At 40.2% G+C, this 18,299-nt stretch overlaps 1 protein-coding gene across 6 annotated transcripts; it reads right to left on the bottom strand.

Moving 5' to 3' along the window:
• Positions 1–129: 129 nt before the first annotated feature.
• Positions 130–17,943, bottom strand: ptpn22 (protein tyrosine phosphatase non-receptor type 22). Of its 6 annotated transcripts, none has more exons than XM_080445725.1 (27): positions 17,651–17,943; positions 15,612–15,720; positions 15,129–15,205; positions 14,747–14,842; positions 14,557–14,595; positions 13,663–13,734; positions 13,269–13,328; positions 12,773–12,915; positions 11,085–11,151; positions 10,822–10,899; positions 10,596–10,679; positions 9,490–9,623; positions 8,819–9,363; positions 8,609–8,692; positions 7,750–7,851; positions 7,407–7,478; positions 7,147–7,259; positions 5,847–5,874; positions 5,632–5,742; positions 4,808–4,873; positions 4,237–4,370; positions 3,788–3,815; positions 2,684–2,746; positions 1,660–1,751; positions 1,505–1,535; positions 1,333–1,413; positions 130–1,216 (listed from the first exon to the last, which is right to left on the bottom strand). In XM_080445725.1, exons 1-27 carry the CDS (start codon positions 17,750–17,752, stop codon positions 1,155–1,157), a joined length of 2,673 nt encoding a protein of 890 aa, XP_080301851.1. In that variant the 5' UTR covers positions 17,753–17,943; the 3' UTR covers positions 130–1,154. The 6 variants fall into 6 exon arrangements, 5 of the variants coding, with proteins under 5 accessions (XP_080301851.1, XP_080301852.1, XP_080301853.1 ...); XM_080445726.1 differs by having other exon boundaries at positions 7,774–7,851; XM_080445727.1 differs by lacking the exon at positions 8,609–8,692.
• Between the last annotated feature and the right edge of the window lie 356 nt (positions 17,944–18,299).

Genomic DNA, 18,299 nt, shown 5'->3' with positions numbered 1-18,299 from the left:
TGCCTTTCCATCAGGGCATGCTCTGTGTTGTAGAACCAATAATTGCTGTTGTTGATGTTTGTACTGAGACATTTTTTATACGTTTTAATAACAGTAAAATAATAATTGGATTGTTTGAGCAGTCAGACAGCCAGGCGATACGTTTTAATGAATTTTGTTTCAAGTGTGATTCAGTCTTGTTACGTAGAGAAAAACAAAATATAGGAATGCATAGACTTTCTGTATTTTTTTAAATAAATACTTTTTGTGTGTATCCAGTGTTTTATACATTATTCTGTGACATCATTCACTTTATTTTGGACATTCATCTTCTAAACTTTGTACTTGCAAGTTATAGAACAGAAACAATGAAAGGCACGCACGGTCCATCTACTGAATGTTATTTCCTATTTGGCGGAAACCCCAATTACTGTAGACATAAATAAAAAGCAGCATCAGTTTGGTTGTTCCATGCCATTAGAACAAATGCATACACACAACACATAACACATAGACTCCAGTTTGCACAGCCATCTCTTAGGTAAGTTTGATAATATGACCTTTGGTCATTAACGAGAAGTGTAAAACAAAAAGTGTTTATACCTTGTGCCAAAAATAGCAGTTCTACAAGCTCACAGTGTCACATCTGTGACGTGTTGTGAGCTTGTAGAGCAGCTCTGTTTGGCGCACATGAGTGACACCGTAGTACAACAGAGCATAAATTAAGCAAGCTTACCAGCTTTGGGTGCATGATTGACTAAATTATTCTAAAGGTCACTTATTAATTGTACATTCAAGCCATTGGTCCACATGTGCAGTATTGTTGTTGATGTCATGTCATGTCATGTCATGTCATGTCATTCCATGAGGCTCGGATTAAGAATTACACTCAACCCTAGTTGATATTCAAAATACATCATAGAGCTGTTGGCTCTCTGATGTATTTTCTCAGAGAGAGAGAGAGAGAGATAGAGAGAATAATTCAGCTCTTGTCATGCCATGTCATCTTCCATCATATCCTTCGGTATACCATTTCTTCAAAATGTCAATGGCCATTGGAGCAATAAGTACCATGTATCTTTCTGGATTAACAGCATTTGTGTACCATGGCCATTGGAGCAATAAGTACCATGTATCTTTCTGGATTGACAGCATTTGTGTACCAGATGTGATCATTACACCCAGGTCTCAGGATGACTTCTGGGGCCTTTTGGCTTCCCAAAACGAGTCCCAAATCCTGAAAAAGAGATACAAATGTTTTTAATACACTTTAGCTATATCTTCTCTACTGAAAAAATATGAAAATGCACAGCCCCTCATAGACAAAATGTTAGAATAATGTTAATGGCCCACCAAACTTGAAAAATGATGAGGCGGCCCCATAACATGGAGTTGATCCGGAGAGAGAAGGTGCTGGTGGTGGGGCGGTTTTAGCTGAGAAAAGAGTTACATAATTGTTCATGTTAAATGTATTGTAAGGGAAGCAGTGCATTTATTCAAAAGCAAGGTGCTGTACATTACTTACGTTTTGGTTTGTGCCTAAAAAACTTTAAACTCTGCAATGGAAAGAAAATAACAATTCTTTCAGATTTGACATTTCACAAATGTTATTAGTCAGTGTTAATTTGAGAGTGCAAAAATGGGTCCTTAGGGGCCCGTTTTATGTAGCTTCCGTATTACCTTTGTTCTAGACATGCCACTCTTCCCATTGCTCTCGTCAGATGTGTCCAGATTTGTTAGGGAGGAACTGTAGTTCACATTGAGCTGTTCCGCTGACAAACAATGACATTATGAATTGCTTCTTGTTTTCTAGATATGAGATATGAGATGCACATGTGGTGCTATACGCCTTTATGCTCTGTGTTGGGGAAGTTACTTTCAAAACATAATGTATTATATATGACATCACTTCCAAATAAAAATAATAAATGAAGTTACATTACTTTCTGTGACAATTAATGTATTATATTAATGCTGCGACCAGCTCAGTGACCTTGTGGTTATAGTGTCCGCTCTGAGATTGGGAGGTCGGGGTTAAATTCCTCTGCCGGGTCATACTAAAGACTATAAAAATGGGACCCAATGCCTCCCTGCTTGGCACTCAGCATCAAGGGTTGACTTGTGTCCCCACAGCATACCAGTGTCATGACCAGGGGGTGTACTTGTACATTAGGCCGGGGGATGTACTTGTGCATCAAGCTGCCTCAGCTACAGAAACAGGAGATAGGCTCCAGTCCTGACCTATGGGCCACATGGCTTATTAATTTTGTGTTACTTTGAAAAAACACCCTCAAATTAAAGGCAAAACTACTGTTACTTACATAACAGGAATCAATAAGAAGAATTCCACAATAATGTTTAAAATTCTATTTCAGCAGCCTAAATTGCCATTAATGTGCTTGAATTTATTAGAAACTTAAAACTAAAAAGCGAAAAAACAACAACTGCATTTCTGAAAAAAGAAATCAGGCCAATAATATCACCAATTTGTAAAAGTAATACCGTTACTTATACAGGCTTCACCCCAACACTGCTTATAAATGACTTGCCTTATTGAGGACTTTAAACATATCCATTGTAGAATACTCCTTTCATGTCTTGGTCATTTTATGACTACTGTGTGCATGAAAACATGTTGCAAATAACTACGGTTATGGAACCTGTTTTAATGTGCTAAGGGGACTGATTGTCAGTTGTAACTCACCACTTCCCCCTGCTGCTACGACCACAGAGGGTGGAGCTAGTTGCTGAGCTGGAGTGAGGGGCTCTGCAGAGGAAATGAAATGTATATTTACCCCCTCTGTACAGGTACATGTTCATTCACATTAACCACAGACAACGTCTGACATTTTATCTTACAACGTTCTGTCTTGTCATTGACAATGAATCCCTCTAATGCAAATGAGGAGCATTATAGAATGTTTATAACCTGCCATAGAGTTGAATATACAGTACACTCTTCATGTTCCATAAATATAACCTGCATTATTGCAAATTCAGTCTCACAATCACACATTTCAGTGGTGTCTTACACAGTCTGGTGCAGTAGAGCCAATGATAACAACTATTCAAGATTGAACATTTGTATTGTTACTAGAGCGCAACCGATGCCAGATTTTTGGGTTGGCTGCTGAAGATCCCAGTTTTGGAGAGTCCTAACCACCGATTGCTGATATTTTGTCCGCCAAAAAAAACAGTCTAAAGTATACACTTTAAATTAGATTAAAGTGTATATTTGGGAACATTTAACTTATAAGCAAATACCTAATACAAATAAACACAAATAACCTTTTGGTAGATAACAAAGTAGAATTAAGTATTAAGTTACTGTATATCAAACTTCAAAAAGAAAATAATATTTAACTGTAATTATACAACGAACAAGCAAACAGTAAATATAAAATACATCACTTAAACCCTATTCAAACATTTAAAAAAAAAACAGCTGATCTATTGTGCGCTTGAAGATCGGACTCTTTTTCTTTTTTTATGGGACACTTTGGCTGGCTGCATAATTGCCGATACTATTTTTGTCAAAAACAAAAGTAAATTAATAAAAAGTAAGTAATATAATGATAAATCGATCTAGTTCTCATTGTTTGTTACATCTTGTACACAAGTACATAAGAGTACAATTATTATCATTATTATTATTGTTATTATTATTTATTGCGGAGGGTGGGGGGATCCTCAACTCCACTTTGTAGCAGCAACTATGGAACTAATGGAGAGTAAAATAATGTCCAACAGTTTTTGTAGAGACATGGTCGACCAAGCTATGGTGCCAGGAGTGGAAAAAGAAGCTTACCTAGTTTTGAACTTTTAGCTCGAACACTCTGCAGGAACATATGAAAGCACATGAATGTGTTATTGTGGGGTGTGTGACTCACAGCTTGAATCACAAGGTAAACCATCATTGCTTTTTATAGCACAAGCTTGGATCACCAGGCCAGGGCCCTCTGAAAAATAATTACCTACTTATGATAACAACTTTCAACCCGGTGTCCTCATTATAAGTGGCAATGTTCAAAATATTTCCCCAAAAATCATGGGTTAGGATTTGGGTTGTTAATGTATTATCTTCAAAAAATAGCACATCTACAAACTCAAAACTCATTACATTGCTTGTAGATCCGCTATTTTCACTATTCGCCATATATGATGAAGTATATAGAGCTTAATCAGGCAAAATGTTCGCCTATTATAACATGCCCGGAATAGGGAGGCTGGGGTTCGAATAATGGAATAATCTATTACCTTGCTCCTGTTCATGGCAACATTCTGGAATGTGTTGAGCTGAGAGGTTCCCGACCACTCCGAGGAAGAACCTATCCTTGTAGAGGTGTGTGCGGCGTCATGAGTCTGCAGGCTGGGGACAGCGTTCTCACCAGCTGGCAAAGCAGAATGGTGTCAATAAAGTTTTAAAGTAGTAGTTTGTTGTTGAGATGAATATTAAGATACTATACTGTCTATCGATACTGTCAGGTGGAAACCTTGTATGTCCAAAACCATTTATTTTCAGGAAATGTAAATGTAAAAAAAAAGAACCTTAATGGACCAATGAACAGTAGTTATTATTTAGTCCCAAGCTCTGTTAATGCTTTACTGTACATTGGTAAAATATCCATAAAGACCCACAGAAACACTGCACTTTTTTTCTATAGCCGATCTACAAGCTCACAAAGCGTATCGATGCTATTTTTTGCAACTTTTGTGAGACAATGTAGGATGACGAAGTAAGGGCATTAATTTACGGGGGGGGGAAACATTCAAAAAGTAGAAATACAGAGATACAAGGTTTCTGGACGAAACGATATACTCGACTCACCCTCAGCAACCAGGATGAAAGACTCTGGGGTTCTCTCAGGAAGGGGTGGGGTCGGACTCCTGCAGGCTGCCCAGAACACACAATCAGCAGTGTGATTTATTTTACATCTTTATGTACTTCAGTTTAAATACAGTGGGTTTTTATAAGTATACGTTTTGCACATTTGTATATCGCTGCTGTCAGGAACATTTTATCTCCATTTTTTGGGGTAAACTCATTGAGTGCCATTGACGTGTTTCACGTGTTTTACCACAATGGCGCAACGTGCCAATGACGTGTTTTTGAAAACATTTTTTTTTTTTAACGTTCAGAACCCAAGATATCATCATTTGAAGATTTGCTGCTCCATTCACTTCTTGTTTAACTTATTACTGAAAAAGGCTGTATCTCGGATCCTGAGCACTTTTTTTTTACTATGTATTTTTCAATGTTATTATGTTATTTTCAAAAGGCAAACAATTAATGTCAACAAGGTCCAATGACCTCGTTGACATTTGTGAAACCACACAGTGCAACCCTCAGTGATTAGCACCCATCAGGGGATCGATTATACTGGAGATAAATATTCTGTGACTACTTGAAAAAGGTATAAGAAAATTTAAAAATTGCTGGCACAGTTTGCAATTATTTCTTTATTTCATTGGCACTGAATGAGTCCCAAAACCATGTATGTCCAAAACAGTGGTTATCACCCGATAAGCGACAATATGTAATGGGCGAGAATTAATGAACGATATTATAAATATAAATACCGTATTCATTATTATAAAGTGTTTAGAATCAAAGGTTATGTATGGTAATTCAATAAAGCCACTGGGTCTCACCTTGAGGGGTTAGTGGCGGGGTCACTGGGTACTGTGCTGGAGGAGGGGAGGGGGGACTTATAGTTGTATGTGAAGCCAGGGCTGGAAATGTTACAGGCGTTGGAGCTGCCACTAGGAAATACAAGGCAGGAGTAAATATTAGTCATCCATTTTTTATTGATTGATTATGGTAATTCTCGATAATTGTTTTCAGTTGGCATGATGTAAGAAGTTACCTGTGAAGGATGTTTTTATTCTCAAGCTCTGAAACAGAGAGCATACCGTAAGTTAGCATTTTTATAAAATGTCTACACAGGTTATCATATCTTTTCTCAAGTGACAATTCTGTCAATCACAATCAAATGACTTGAGCTGTCTGATAGAATGACAATGGCATTTGTTTTACCCAGCCTTACGGCTTCATGTTATGCACACACCTGCATATGATGTTTCTAAAAGAACATACACACCTGCATATGATGCTAATGTTTCTAAAAAAAACATTTACACACTTGCATATGATGCTAATGTTTCTAAATGTACACACCTATATGCTAATGTTTCTATATAGCATGTGCATGGTGCACCTGTATATGATGCTAATGTTTCTAAAAGAACGTACACACCTGCATTATGATAATATCATATCATGATGCATGTATATACATGATATAATATCATGTATATACTGTACCTGCTTTCACATAATGCTATTTGTATGCCCCCCCACACACACCATTGTGGCTAGTGCAGGGCCTGCTTTACACCTGTACAATCTGGCCTGTGTTAATTGATCAGCAGGTGTTTCCAATTGTCTAATTATGCTCTCCTCTCTCTAGTAATGTGCTGCCTGGATTTGGCCAATTTCACCAGAGAGAATGCCAGCAGAGAGAGAGAGCAGATCAGTGGCGCAAAGTTATAAAGGACTTTGATGTAAATGCATACTGTAGCAAACGGCAGAACCAGCATGGACAGGTTGTTCATGTACAGTATGTGTCGTGTAGTCAATAAAGTACAGAAAACGTAATTACAGAACCCACATTGGCACTTAAAAAGCATGGTAGAGTGAAATAATGACAAATGGGGATGATTTTTCTCAGTGGGTTGGTCAGTCAATTTGAAATTGGACAATAGCAGGGACCATTGACATATGTAGTAAGTGACAAAAGCTTAAGTTATTTTTTCCACTTTTTCCAAATCTAAGCTGTAAATAAGCATTTTTTGCCACGGGATATGAGATCATCATGTCTTCTTTTGTCACAGCCACGGCCCCAGGTATGTTCTAGGTACCCTGAGAAGAAGAAGGCAACCCGCACTCAATAAATGTCCTTTTCACATTTTACTTACGTCACCCAGGCAGAGCAACGGACGTGTTTCAACCTAATAGGTCTTCCTCTTCCTCAACGCTGAGAAAAGGACATTTATTGAGTGCTGGCTGCCTTCTTCCTTTCATGATATTGTTTGGCCATGAACCTTGAGACCATTACTTAATTTGGAGTGTTGCGCGGCATTCTCCCGCCATGTTCTGTTACCCACCTTACTCCTCATCCATGTTTTCTCCTCCGGTGCTGCAGCAGCAAAGGACTTGCCAGACCATTCTGAAGATGTTCCTATTCTTTGTGCTGCTGGGATCCTCTGTTCCACAGGAGCTGAACGGCAGGGAAGAAAGAGGGGTACCGTGTCATTTAAAATCCAAGCAGGTTAATCCTCTTACACATTTGTTTTCCCTTTTGAATCATGAATTGTTAACTAATAGTCAACTTTTAAAAGTTACATTGAGTTATATTTGCCCCCACCTTCATCAACAGCCAACTCAAAGGATTCAGGGGTTCTCTCGGGAAGTGGAGGGACAGGTGAAGGGGGGCTCCCTAGAAGCAAATACTGCTATCAGTTTCATGTTAATTTAATTCTGAGAGTATACAAATGTAAACAAATGGACAATTAAGGCACCATTTGGTTACCTTTGTTCACTCTCAGATTTACAAAAGGATAAATTAGCACAGGATTTTACTGTGTGGGGAAATAAATAACTGTTAGCGAAAGAAAAAAAGATAAGCATATAGTTGACAAAAAATAATGGCAGGCATGAAAGTCCAAATGTAATCATTATCATATTCATGGAGTTTATTATTCATATACCTTTTCCATAACCCTTGCACTCACCTCCGATCCCCGTGGGGCCCTCAGCAGTAACACTGGGTGGGATAATGACCTCTAACTTCTCACAGGGATCTGACCACTCTGCGACACACAAACACAGCTCCTTGTTACAGTAGGTCCCAGAGTCACTAATCACAACTTAAGTAGCAATTTTAAATCAAAACTGAATATAGGAGCTGGCCCCAATAAAGCATGGTAAATACTTTATTGTGCTATAGTTTCAGACGATTTTATTAACCACTTTAACTCTGGGGTCGCTATGGGCATGTTATTATAGGCCACAATTAGAATAAATAAATACAATAATATGAAAAGAATTTAAAAAAAAAGAAAGAAACAAATGTATAAATATTTCCAAAATAAAAAAAAAAAATAGCAACTAGCAAAAATAGCAGCTCTAAAAGCTCACACCATCTCACATCACAAATTGTAGATTGGCTATTTCCGCTGTACGATGAAGTAATTTATAATATATGGCTTAACTACTTAAACCCCAGCATCGGTATTGTGGGGAAAGCTTTCACTGAAAATAGCAGATCGACAAGCTCACTATGCCACGCACTGCGTTGCATTGTGAGCTTTCACTGAAAATAGCAGATCGATTGGCTATCGATCGGCTATTTTCGGCGAAAGCTTTCCCCACAATAACAGAAAACAGAAAAGACACTAGTATTGAGCCCTGAGGGACTCCGGTTACCCATATGGGGTTTAAGTGGTTAAGTTCCAAACTTGTGAAAGGGGAAGTCTCACAATAGAACAGTGGCAATGAAGTGCTCACAGTGGCATGTAGAGCCCAAGTAATCTGAAATATTATTTTCTAGTTTGATGGCAAACAAACCTGCATCAAAAGCCAGTACGTAGGATTCAGCAGTTCGCACAGGTACTGGCGGAGGTGTATGCTCATCTGAAGGAGTTACTGTACCTACAGAATATATATGTATTTATAGAAATAAACACCTCTCCAAAAATATTTTTCTGTATGAACTATACCATCGAACCTACGGCTTCATATCAACTATGCTTGAGACTGACAAGTGTCGCTGTTTACCTGAGGCAGGAGATTCAAGCTCAAGAGTCTGGTCATTCAGAGCCAGGCTGGGTATGGAGACGACACAGTCAGGAGTCAACTGGCTATCCAGAACGATCTCCTCTACAGAACCTTCAGATGCCTTCTCTGACTGGGGGGAACTCATTGGCGAGTCAAAGTAGGGGTCCTCCACCGTTAGACAGATTACTGGCGCAGGGGGGATGGGAGGTTTTAGCAGTGGCGTGACATCATTGTCCTCCATCATCTCCAGGATATCAGGGGCTGGCTGGCTGGCATGCCCTAGAGTGGGTGAGGTCCTGGTGGGCTTGCTCAGAATGAGACCCCCCTGGAGGTCTTGGTTAGAGGAGGGTAAAGAGTTGGGAAGGGTCTGCAAGTGGCATTGTCTTTGTAGTTCCCTCTGTTTGTCCCTGGTGGTCAAGGCGACAAGGATGTCAGAAGGCGAGGGTATGGCTGTCTGTGTCAAAACCTCACACTCCTCCTCCTCTGGAATGACCATTGTTACTGCATAATTGGGTATCTGCCCCATGTCTTCGATTACAGGAAACCTAGAGGTAGTTAAGAAAAAAAATATCAAAACGGGAATCCTTGTCTTAACCACTGAACCAGAGATGCGAGGATTAAAGTGGTTAAAAGTCCATTCTGTTATTTATAAAAGTGCAAGTAATGTTCACCTTTGCTGAGCTTCTACATCTAGCTGATGTGATTCTGGTCTTGGCTCCAAGTAATATTCAAATTCTACCTCCTCACTCAGGTCAGAGAGCATGTAGTTCGTAGCTGATAAGACAGGAGACGGAACCGCTGCAACCTGGACAATTCAACATAGGAATGATATCGACCTTTAATAAGGGAATCAATTAAGTAAGTAGAATCTGTTTGTTTGCTTTTGTGCCAAATACATATAAAACATTACAACTCACATTGAACACACAACATTATCATATGGAATCCATTATTCATTTTGGCCATTTCATTTGAAAGCATCACTAAACTGGCAGTATAATACAATGTTCTTAGTTGCACCGAGCAGAACAGTAACCTTGTAGAGACATGTCCAGTTAGATTATTCATTTCCTGACATACCACTGACACACTATATAAAACCTGATTCAGCATTCCACTTTCTCAGCCCACAGTATGTTGTTCCTCTGTTCAGTCTGAGGCTTACAGTTTACTGCATTAAAAGCAAATAAGAAGTGCAACTGTGTTTTTATGCTGATGTTTTTGTATGTCAGTTGTTGAGTATTAGTATAAATGACCAATGTTCCTATCGGTTTCATTTTTTACACTGTAAAATTAAAGCTGCAATCCTTATTTTAATCAATCTCCATGGTAGAGTATGTTAATGCCGTATAACTAGCAAATCTGCAGTTGCTGGAGGTAGTCTCCATACTCTTTAATTAAAATTAAATTTATTTTAGCTTTTTACCCCTTTTTCTCCACAATGTTAGTCCTTACACCAATTAATTCCTCCCACACACATTTGTGTGTTGTTACTGCTGTTGTATCCTACTGACTCGTCTGCCAGTGAGGAGCCCCTACTGGGAGGACGTAGAGCCTTCGTCCTATTCCTCCCGCCCAACACTCCCTGCTAACAGGTGCCGCCCCCAGCCCATAGGAATATGTGCAGTGACCAATATCACCTGCTTGGCTTCCCTCCCCCGAATACGGGCCATCGGTAGAGGCCATAGAACTTCATTGTTTTAAAAAGATTTATTAAGCTTTAACACTTGTGCAGTCAGTGTTGGCCAGTTTTATAGGTTTGGTTCTGTGTGCTCACCTCCTCTCTGTTGACTTGTGCATCCAACTGCACATATTTCTCAAATAGGACCTTGATGGTTCTGCAGACCAGTGCGTATTGTTCCTGAGGTTAGAAGGCAAATATCCAACTTTAAAAAACGGGTACATAAAAAACCAGGTACTGGAAAAGAAAAGAAAATTCACACTAGACGATAAACGCGTATGATAAAGAAGAGTTAAAAAACAACAACAACAATAACAGCCACCTTGGTTTGAACCAGAGAGGGCCTCTGTGTTCGCATATCTTTAACCAGGTCATAGATGCTGAAGTCCGCAGGCATCATCTGAAACCAGACAAACAAAGTGTGTGAACTACCACGCTTCCTATCTCATCATAAATGTTGTTATTGAGTTGCTGTTAGGTTAAATAATAACTGCAAAATATCACAATACACAGTCAAATCCTTAGTTAATTTAAGTCTGATAACATACAAATGGAACCAATTAGCCACATTAAGGAATATCTGACCTGATCCTTCAAAAGGTTCCAAGTAAAATCGATGGCACACAGAGCTCCTGTTCGACCACAGCCAGCACTAGAATCATAATCACACATTAAGCACTGTGCATTCAGTTCCTTAATAACTTAGAAAAACTAGGACTATTAATGCATCGCATAATCCTTGATACTACTACTGATTTGTTATTCTTATTGCTTGTGTATTCAACTTATTTTACTTAGCAATGTAGCACCTGCAGGCCTTTCAATAAATCTGTCTGTCTATCTGAGCAGCCATCTGCTGGGAGAAACAGTAAAAAGCAATTTCCCCACCCCGCCTCGATTTGATTACAATTATCCATCCTATATTAAAATTGCCTATAGGGTGGGTCGACCATGGACCTCACAAGCATAATATCTTGAATTGCAAGGTGCACCGTTGCTCAGATCCGTACCAAAGTTGGCACAAACACTGTTCAGGGGTCTGTCATGACAATAGTCACACCAGGGGCCACAGGGCACCGTCAGGGGCCCCTGGGAACCATAGGTGCACCGTTGCTCCAATCCGCAGCAAACATGGCACGAAAAAGTAATCGATAGAATAATCGCTAAAAGATCATCGATATCTGCAGCCATAGTACTGCAGATTATTTCCAGGCCTCGTGACTATTAAAAATATCACATATTGCAGCTGTAAGGTCACGTTTGTGAGGAGCTACAGTAAGAGTCATACTCAGCATAATTTGTAATAGCGGTCTACAGAAGATGACTTTCCCGCATGTGTGGTGATACATGCCTGTCTGCCTCTAGCTCAACATTCCATTCCTGCCACCTCATCCTCTGAACAGGTGTGGGCATGGTATCATATGACAGGCTTCGATGCTAATGTGAATAGTCACCACATTATTCTGCCATTCATTTCATGTAAATGAAAATGAATGATGAGCAAAGTACACTGTCCGGCCCAGAATGTTACTGGTGGTGTGTGCACAGTAGAATCCACAGTGTTCATTTAAGTCTGAGAATGCAAAAATGGACAGGTGCACATGCCTAATTATGCCTCGTGGTTTTGTGGTTATCGTTTTGTTCAGCACATGTTGTACACAGGAAAATCCTCAGTGTTCATTTATCCATTTGTAACTCTGAGTGTACACAGTACACTCACCAAGTAATTAACAATTTACAGTGTAGGTTTCGCAAACCATTTTGTGCAACTTTCTAGATGTAGATTAAGCCTCCTGTTATAGAAATTTGACCTAATTTTCAAGCTTGACTCAAGACAGTGAATGCTTCAGCAAAGTGACAGTCAGCCTCAATTATAGAAACAGACACTATGACAGGAAATGCCCCATGTGCTTTCAGGCCGGGTGGGCTGCTGGTTGTCCACCCACAAACACTTCCTGTGTCAAAGAGGCGTGTCTGTGTCTGTCTGTTTGTCTGAGAACAAGCTCAGGTTGCCCACATACAGTACCGCAATGTTTCTTCACTGCCCGGAGAACAGTGCAAACTGCAAACAAATGTATTTTCCAATTTTTTATGATACAGTCATTACTCTCAAATGTGCCCAAACAGAACTAAAAGCATTAGACCTCAAACAAACACAATCACAGCACATTGAAATTTGTTGAGTTGTGATGAGTCCGATTGGAAGCGGAGAGGTTCATGTGTCGATGCTGTAACGGAACAACACAAATAGACCCAGTCAGATGAATGCTGACCTGCAGTGGATGCATATGGGCACTTCGTCATGGGGCTGATAGGAACGCATTTCCTGCAGGAGTTCCAGTATGGGAGGGATTGAGTCAGGAACACCATGGTCTGGCCAGTTGATATAGTGCAGCTGATGTAAAGTACGGCTACACTGAAACAAAAACAAAAAGCTTGTGAACAACTGTCTGTAATAGTAGCTTTTAGGTATCATTTACTAACTTACTTTTACTAACTTACTTTTCTATTCTAGTTCCAAGACAATACTGAACACATTAGGAACGTTTGATGCTATGGATGAACGTCGTTACAGAAAGGATATCGCTTGATCAAAATGCTAAACTGAGACTACAGTAGCGTTTCTATGATGTAGAGTTTCTATGATGAAACCTTCTGCCTGTTGTGGTCGTCGCTAACAACACATAAGCTGATAATCTTCTGTTTCTCCAACGAGAACTATCCTGACATCAACATTCACAGTAGGGGTGCAGTATAAACACAACTTACACTGTTGTAGGTCACATTTAGCGTCCTTGTCAGATAGTCTCCTTTACTTTCCTCATGTTCCTGCACGTGAATAGACAGCAGTGCAGTTTTAGGTTATCAGAGCAGAGAAAGACGGTTGTACCTCTCTCTACTTTTTAAAAATGGAGATGACATGGTAAATGTATTTCTAAAGCGTGGACATTATTTTACGAAACTTTCGATTTGCTATGGAGATGTGAGTAAAGCATTAGTCAGCAGGCAAGACATTGACCTAGTATCTACACTAGTTGTGTGTACCGTATAGCCAAATGTCCTCACTGTAACTTGAGTTAACTTGAGTAATAGTTCAGTTATGTGTATGGCGATATCAGGAACCAGTTCAAATAGGAAGTGGTCAGTAAATGGACACACTCACCCAGGAAATTGTAAACGGCTCACAGACAAATGGCTCCTCTCGTCTCTCTGGCCAATATCGCTCACACTTTTTCTGTAAATGAGAGTTTGAGACAATCATCTTTTGATCAAATGAAAATGGAACCGCAAGATCCTCAGTGTTTGCTTTAATTTGAGAGTGAAAAAAAAAAATCACTCTTAACCACTTGAACCCTATAGCATCCCTATTCTGGAGGAAACATTAGCTTGTGAGCTTGTAGATCTGTTATTTTCGGCAAAGAGATTTCGTGTAGAGAGGGAAACAAGAGCAGACCAAGTACAGAGCCAACTCAAATCAGGTTTACTAAGTATAGAGGGTTTAAGTGGTTAAAGATGGGGTGCCATGATATTTTTCAACCCTAAAACCTGATCATAAGGTATTATTGTTATGTAAGGATTTAAAAAAAAAAAAAAAAAGTTTACAGAAATTGTTAAAATTATGTTTTTATGTGGACACGCCTCCAGTTCATTAAATATACCTGGTTCTCACCTTAGCACCTCCTCCACCACCTTAGCACCACCCACCTGTCCTAGTTCCTCCTCCTCCTCATGCCCACACCTGTTGTGTTATGATAATGAGGGGGAGGGTATGGCTTTGTGATGTCACTAAAGCGCTGTTTCTCTATTGGCACGTTTGACCCTCAAGGTTTCAGCCTCCAGGAAGAAACTCCAAATAGTCAGAGAAGACATAAAACACCATAAAAACACCACCGGGGGGCTTAATGAAGTTCTATCAACCTCATAGACACATGAAAAACAGAAAAAGTGCAAAAACATGGCACCACCTCTTTAAAGATCTACTTTTATACTCTGTGTTAAATGAACACAGAGGATTTTGCAGTCATATTGGAGATGAAAATGTGAGGAATGACCTTACCCTGCCCATCTCAAACTCACGGCAAGCAATCACTATGACCTAGGAAAAAAAAGAAAAACAACCAATATCAGAGAGAGAGAGAGAGAGAGAGAGAGAGAGAGAGAGAGAGAGAGAGAGAGAGAGAGAGAGAGAGAGAGAGAGAGAGAGAGAGAGAGAGAGAGAGAGAGAGAGAGAGAGAGACTTACTGTACCTCTATGTTGTACTCCCAAATCATCCTCCAGAAGTCCTTTACTGTGTGTGGCAGAGGACCCTGAGTGGCAATGTAGGCATTGGACCCTGACACTCCCTTTACACAACATACAGTAGAGAATATAATCAGAATGTATTGTCATCATACTGAGGTACAACAAAATTAAGCACACAGAGGAGCATTTTTGTACAGTAGCTTATCACTCAGCCCGGTTTCCATATTGTTGTTCTTCTTACTCCATACTGTAGGTGTATGAAGTAAATGGCGGTCATTTGAATAAGGTAAATTACTGTATAATTACTGTAAAAATCTAAAAGGGAGAGAGGCAATGATGCAATTTCAAAATTCAAATGCTAGAACATGAATGGTACCATGCAATTACCTTGATGAAATTGGCATTGATGTAATCCGAGTCATTTTTTGAGATGGTGAGGTTGAGCTTTACTCGGCTGTGGTCAACTAGAGCAGAGCGGGAGGCATACAGGTTAGAAAATGCGTTCTTTCTTTTTTTATATGCTGGTAATTTTAAACCTCGTAAGTACCAACTGGATAGGAAAGTACATCATTTGTAATAAGCACATGAAAGTGCCATAAAAATAATACAAGGGAAAAAGTCCAAAGTCAGCTTGTATATGTGATCATCCCTCATACAGTATTATTATTATTATTATTATTATTATTATTATTATTATTATTATTATTATTATTATTATTATTATTATTATTATTATAAACAATCACAGTATATGTAAATAATATTTGGCCTGAGCACAGTATACACTTAAAAGTGGTGCATGGGTCCATCTTTACATTTTCAGAATGAAATGAACAGTAACACTAATGTGTGTTGACGGACGGCTCTTACAGGGGAGAATGTCCTTGTATCTGTTCTTCTTGACGTTGTCCTGCGCTTCTGCTACCTTGCTGGGATATGTCTTGTCTGTGCGGTACTTAGTTGACTGCCTCCTGAGCCTCTGCAAATACAGATTAGCCAAATCACTGAATTTTCAGTCCCATTTAATCTGAAAACAATTGATTCAGTGCAATTGATCTCAGTGTTAATATGAACATTTGTCAGGTAATCCACTTGCCCATTGCATTATCTCGTATGTGACAGTAACTATTGAGATTATTGCTACATTTATGTGGCTGCTGGGTATACAGTTACTTGGGGTTATGTTGTGTCACTGTAGTTTCTGAGATGTAGGCTAATATTCAGATAAGGGTCCCCATGCATTTGTTCAACAGGGATAGGGTTATGGTGATGTGAAAAGTGCAGTACTATAGAATGTGGAACTACCAGTATAATAATAATATAGTACATTGTGTGGAACAAACGGTATACTAACAGTACAGTCATGGTAGCTGTGACTCTAACTTAAGTGAATCTTTAGAACTGCAGTACCAGTTACTAATTAGACTGAAAGGGTCCAGTATGATGGTAAACTGTCATGGTGGCAAACTGGGAGGATTTCCATACTGGCCCAGTGACTGAGAGTGACACTCAAAATAAAGTCACGGCACATCTTTGCCTATTTTCCAAAACACTGGCCTTTTTGTTCAGAGCCCTGTTCTCACAGTCCTGACACAGTCGGTTAAAAGGCCTCGTACGCCATCTGCGCCCACCAAGACTACAGAGCGCTATTTGTACTGGGCGGAAGTGATGCAATAGTCTCGCTCCCCTGGAGTGGTCAGGGCAGCAGAAGCATGACAGCAGTGGAGCGGCATGTGAAGCACAAGGCAGCTATCCTCAGGCACTGAGAGGCAGCTTAGCACCATGGCAACTGCCTTCTGAGTGATGTCATCCTAGGGCAGTGGTCCTCAAACGGAGTGCTGAGGCACACTGGTGTGCCGTGAGACAAGTTCCAGGAGTGCCTTGGGGTTTTGTTACAAGCGGGCATTGATATTGCAATATATATAACTATAGATAAAACGTAAAACTATCAGTTCTTTGTTTGCACTTATTTCCGTAGTTTAACCATTGGCAACCCTGGCATCCCTATTTTTAGGCCAGGTTGAAAGTGTTTAATTTGTATTTTTAATAATAATTGTATTTGTTTTTTTTTACACATTTTCAAAGATTGTGTCTATTTTCGCTCGTTTTGAACATTTGTGAAAATATGAAAAAGGGCTTAAGTGGTTACACTTTTTATTTGGCATTAGTAAATGAAAAATGTTTGCAGAGTGATAAGCGCGATAACACCTTAATTCCTAGGATGTGAATACAGGTGTGCCTTAAGATTTTGACATGCCCTTTGGTGTGCTTTGGGCATGGGCCCAATAAGTTCCTAGGGCAACTCTTTTAGGAGCACTGTGTGTGTGTGTGTGTGTGTGTGTGTGTGTTTGTTTGTGTGTGTGTGTGTGTGTGTGTATGTGTGTGTGTGTGTGTGTGTGTGTGTGTGTGTGTGTGTGTGTGTGTGTGTGTGTGTGTGTGTGTGTGTGTGTGTGTGTGTGTGTGTGTGTGTGTGTGTGTGTGTGTGTGTGTGTGTGAGAGTGTGTTTGTGTTTGTGTGTGTGCAGGCATTGCAGCATGTGCACGTGTGATAGCGAGTGTTCTGCATCAGCTACAGGTTTGCCTTGAGTTCCCCTTCTCTGTTCACTGCGCTTCTGTTACTACGGTGTAGCATCAGCTCAAAGAGGAAGCCCCTGAAATGATCATTGGTACAACACTCGCTGCCCAGAACAAAAACATTTTGCAACAATGGAAGGTTCTGACACACACAGTAGAAATGAAGTGCATAGTGCTGTAGTTCTCCTTTGTTAACAGCACTCTTACTGTGATGAGAACACACATATGCACAAGTCTGTACAAAATGTGACTCAATCAACTGTCAAACGTGACAGAGTATGAAATGTTCAATATCACTCAAGCAAAGTAGCAAAAAGTGACGTGACACTAATTTACCGTGAATTCCCCAGCGAAGCCATTCTCTGCCTCCTCCTCCGCAGCCTCCTTGCTCTCTAGCTGTGCCAGAAGGCTCCTCAGTATCCAGACCTGCTGCTCCATGGCTGGCTGTACACTGCCTGGGATAAGCCACCTCTCTCAGGCAGCATGTCAGGACACAAAAGGTCCTCCTCCACAGGTCATGGAGCGTGCACCCAGGGACCCGAGTTCTGGGGCTTCAGTGGATCTATTCCAGAGCTTGTGCAAAAGCACTTCTCTATTGCTACTCTCACATCAAGGAACTGTGTGTGTGACGCATGTGAGCTGCCTTAAAGGAAGCAAGAGTGAGCTAACAGGTTCTGTGGTCAGATTAAAAACGTTGCCGCGCCCCCCCCTGGGTGTCTCTCACTGGGTCCTAGAGCCATCCAAGTGTCTACTTACTGTACATGTGTGAGTGTTAGAGAGGGAAATAAGGGAGGTATTAATAGAGAGGGAGAGAGAGAGAGAGAGAGAGAGAGAGAGTGCATACACAAGTTGAACAGCTGAGTCAGGGCGAGCTGCCAAGTACAGTAGTCTCGGGAGGAGGAGATAGCAGTGAGGATACTAGTGACTGAGTGGTGAAGGGTGGGTGTCAGGATAGCATGTGTGTGTGTGTGTGTGTGTGTGTGTG

Source organism: Gymnoscopelus braueri, assembly GCF_963280865.1.
Source record: "Gymnoscopelus braueri genome assembly, chromosome: 12".
Taxonomy (NCBI): Eukaryota; Metazoa; Chordata; class Actinopteri; order Myctophiformes; family Myctophidae; genus Gymnoscopelus; species Gymnoscopelus braueri.
Note: the sequence above shows the minus strand (reverse complement) of the source record. Positions and strands in the feature narration are given on the sequence as shown.

Excerpts from the sequence above, each read along its gene's own strand:
- ptpn22 (XM_080445725.1), bottom strand. The coding sequence starts at position 17,752 with ATGGAGCAGCAGGTCTGGATACTGAGGAGCCTTCTGGCACAGCTAGAG. Across the intron at positions 7,479-7,749 it reads GTGCAAGGGTTATGGAAAAG|GGAGCCCCCCTTCACCTGTC; the intron begins GTATATGAATAA and ends ATTTGCTTCTAG. Across the intron at positions 7,260-7,406 it reads TGAGTTGGCTGTTGATGAAG|CTCCTGTGGAACAGAGGATC; the intron begins GTGGGGGCAAAT and ends CCTGCCGTTCAG.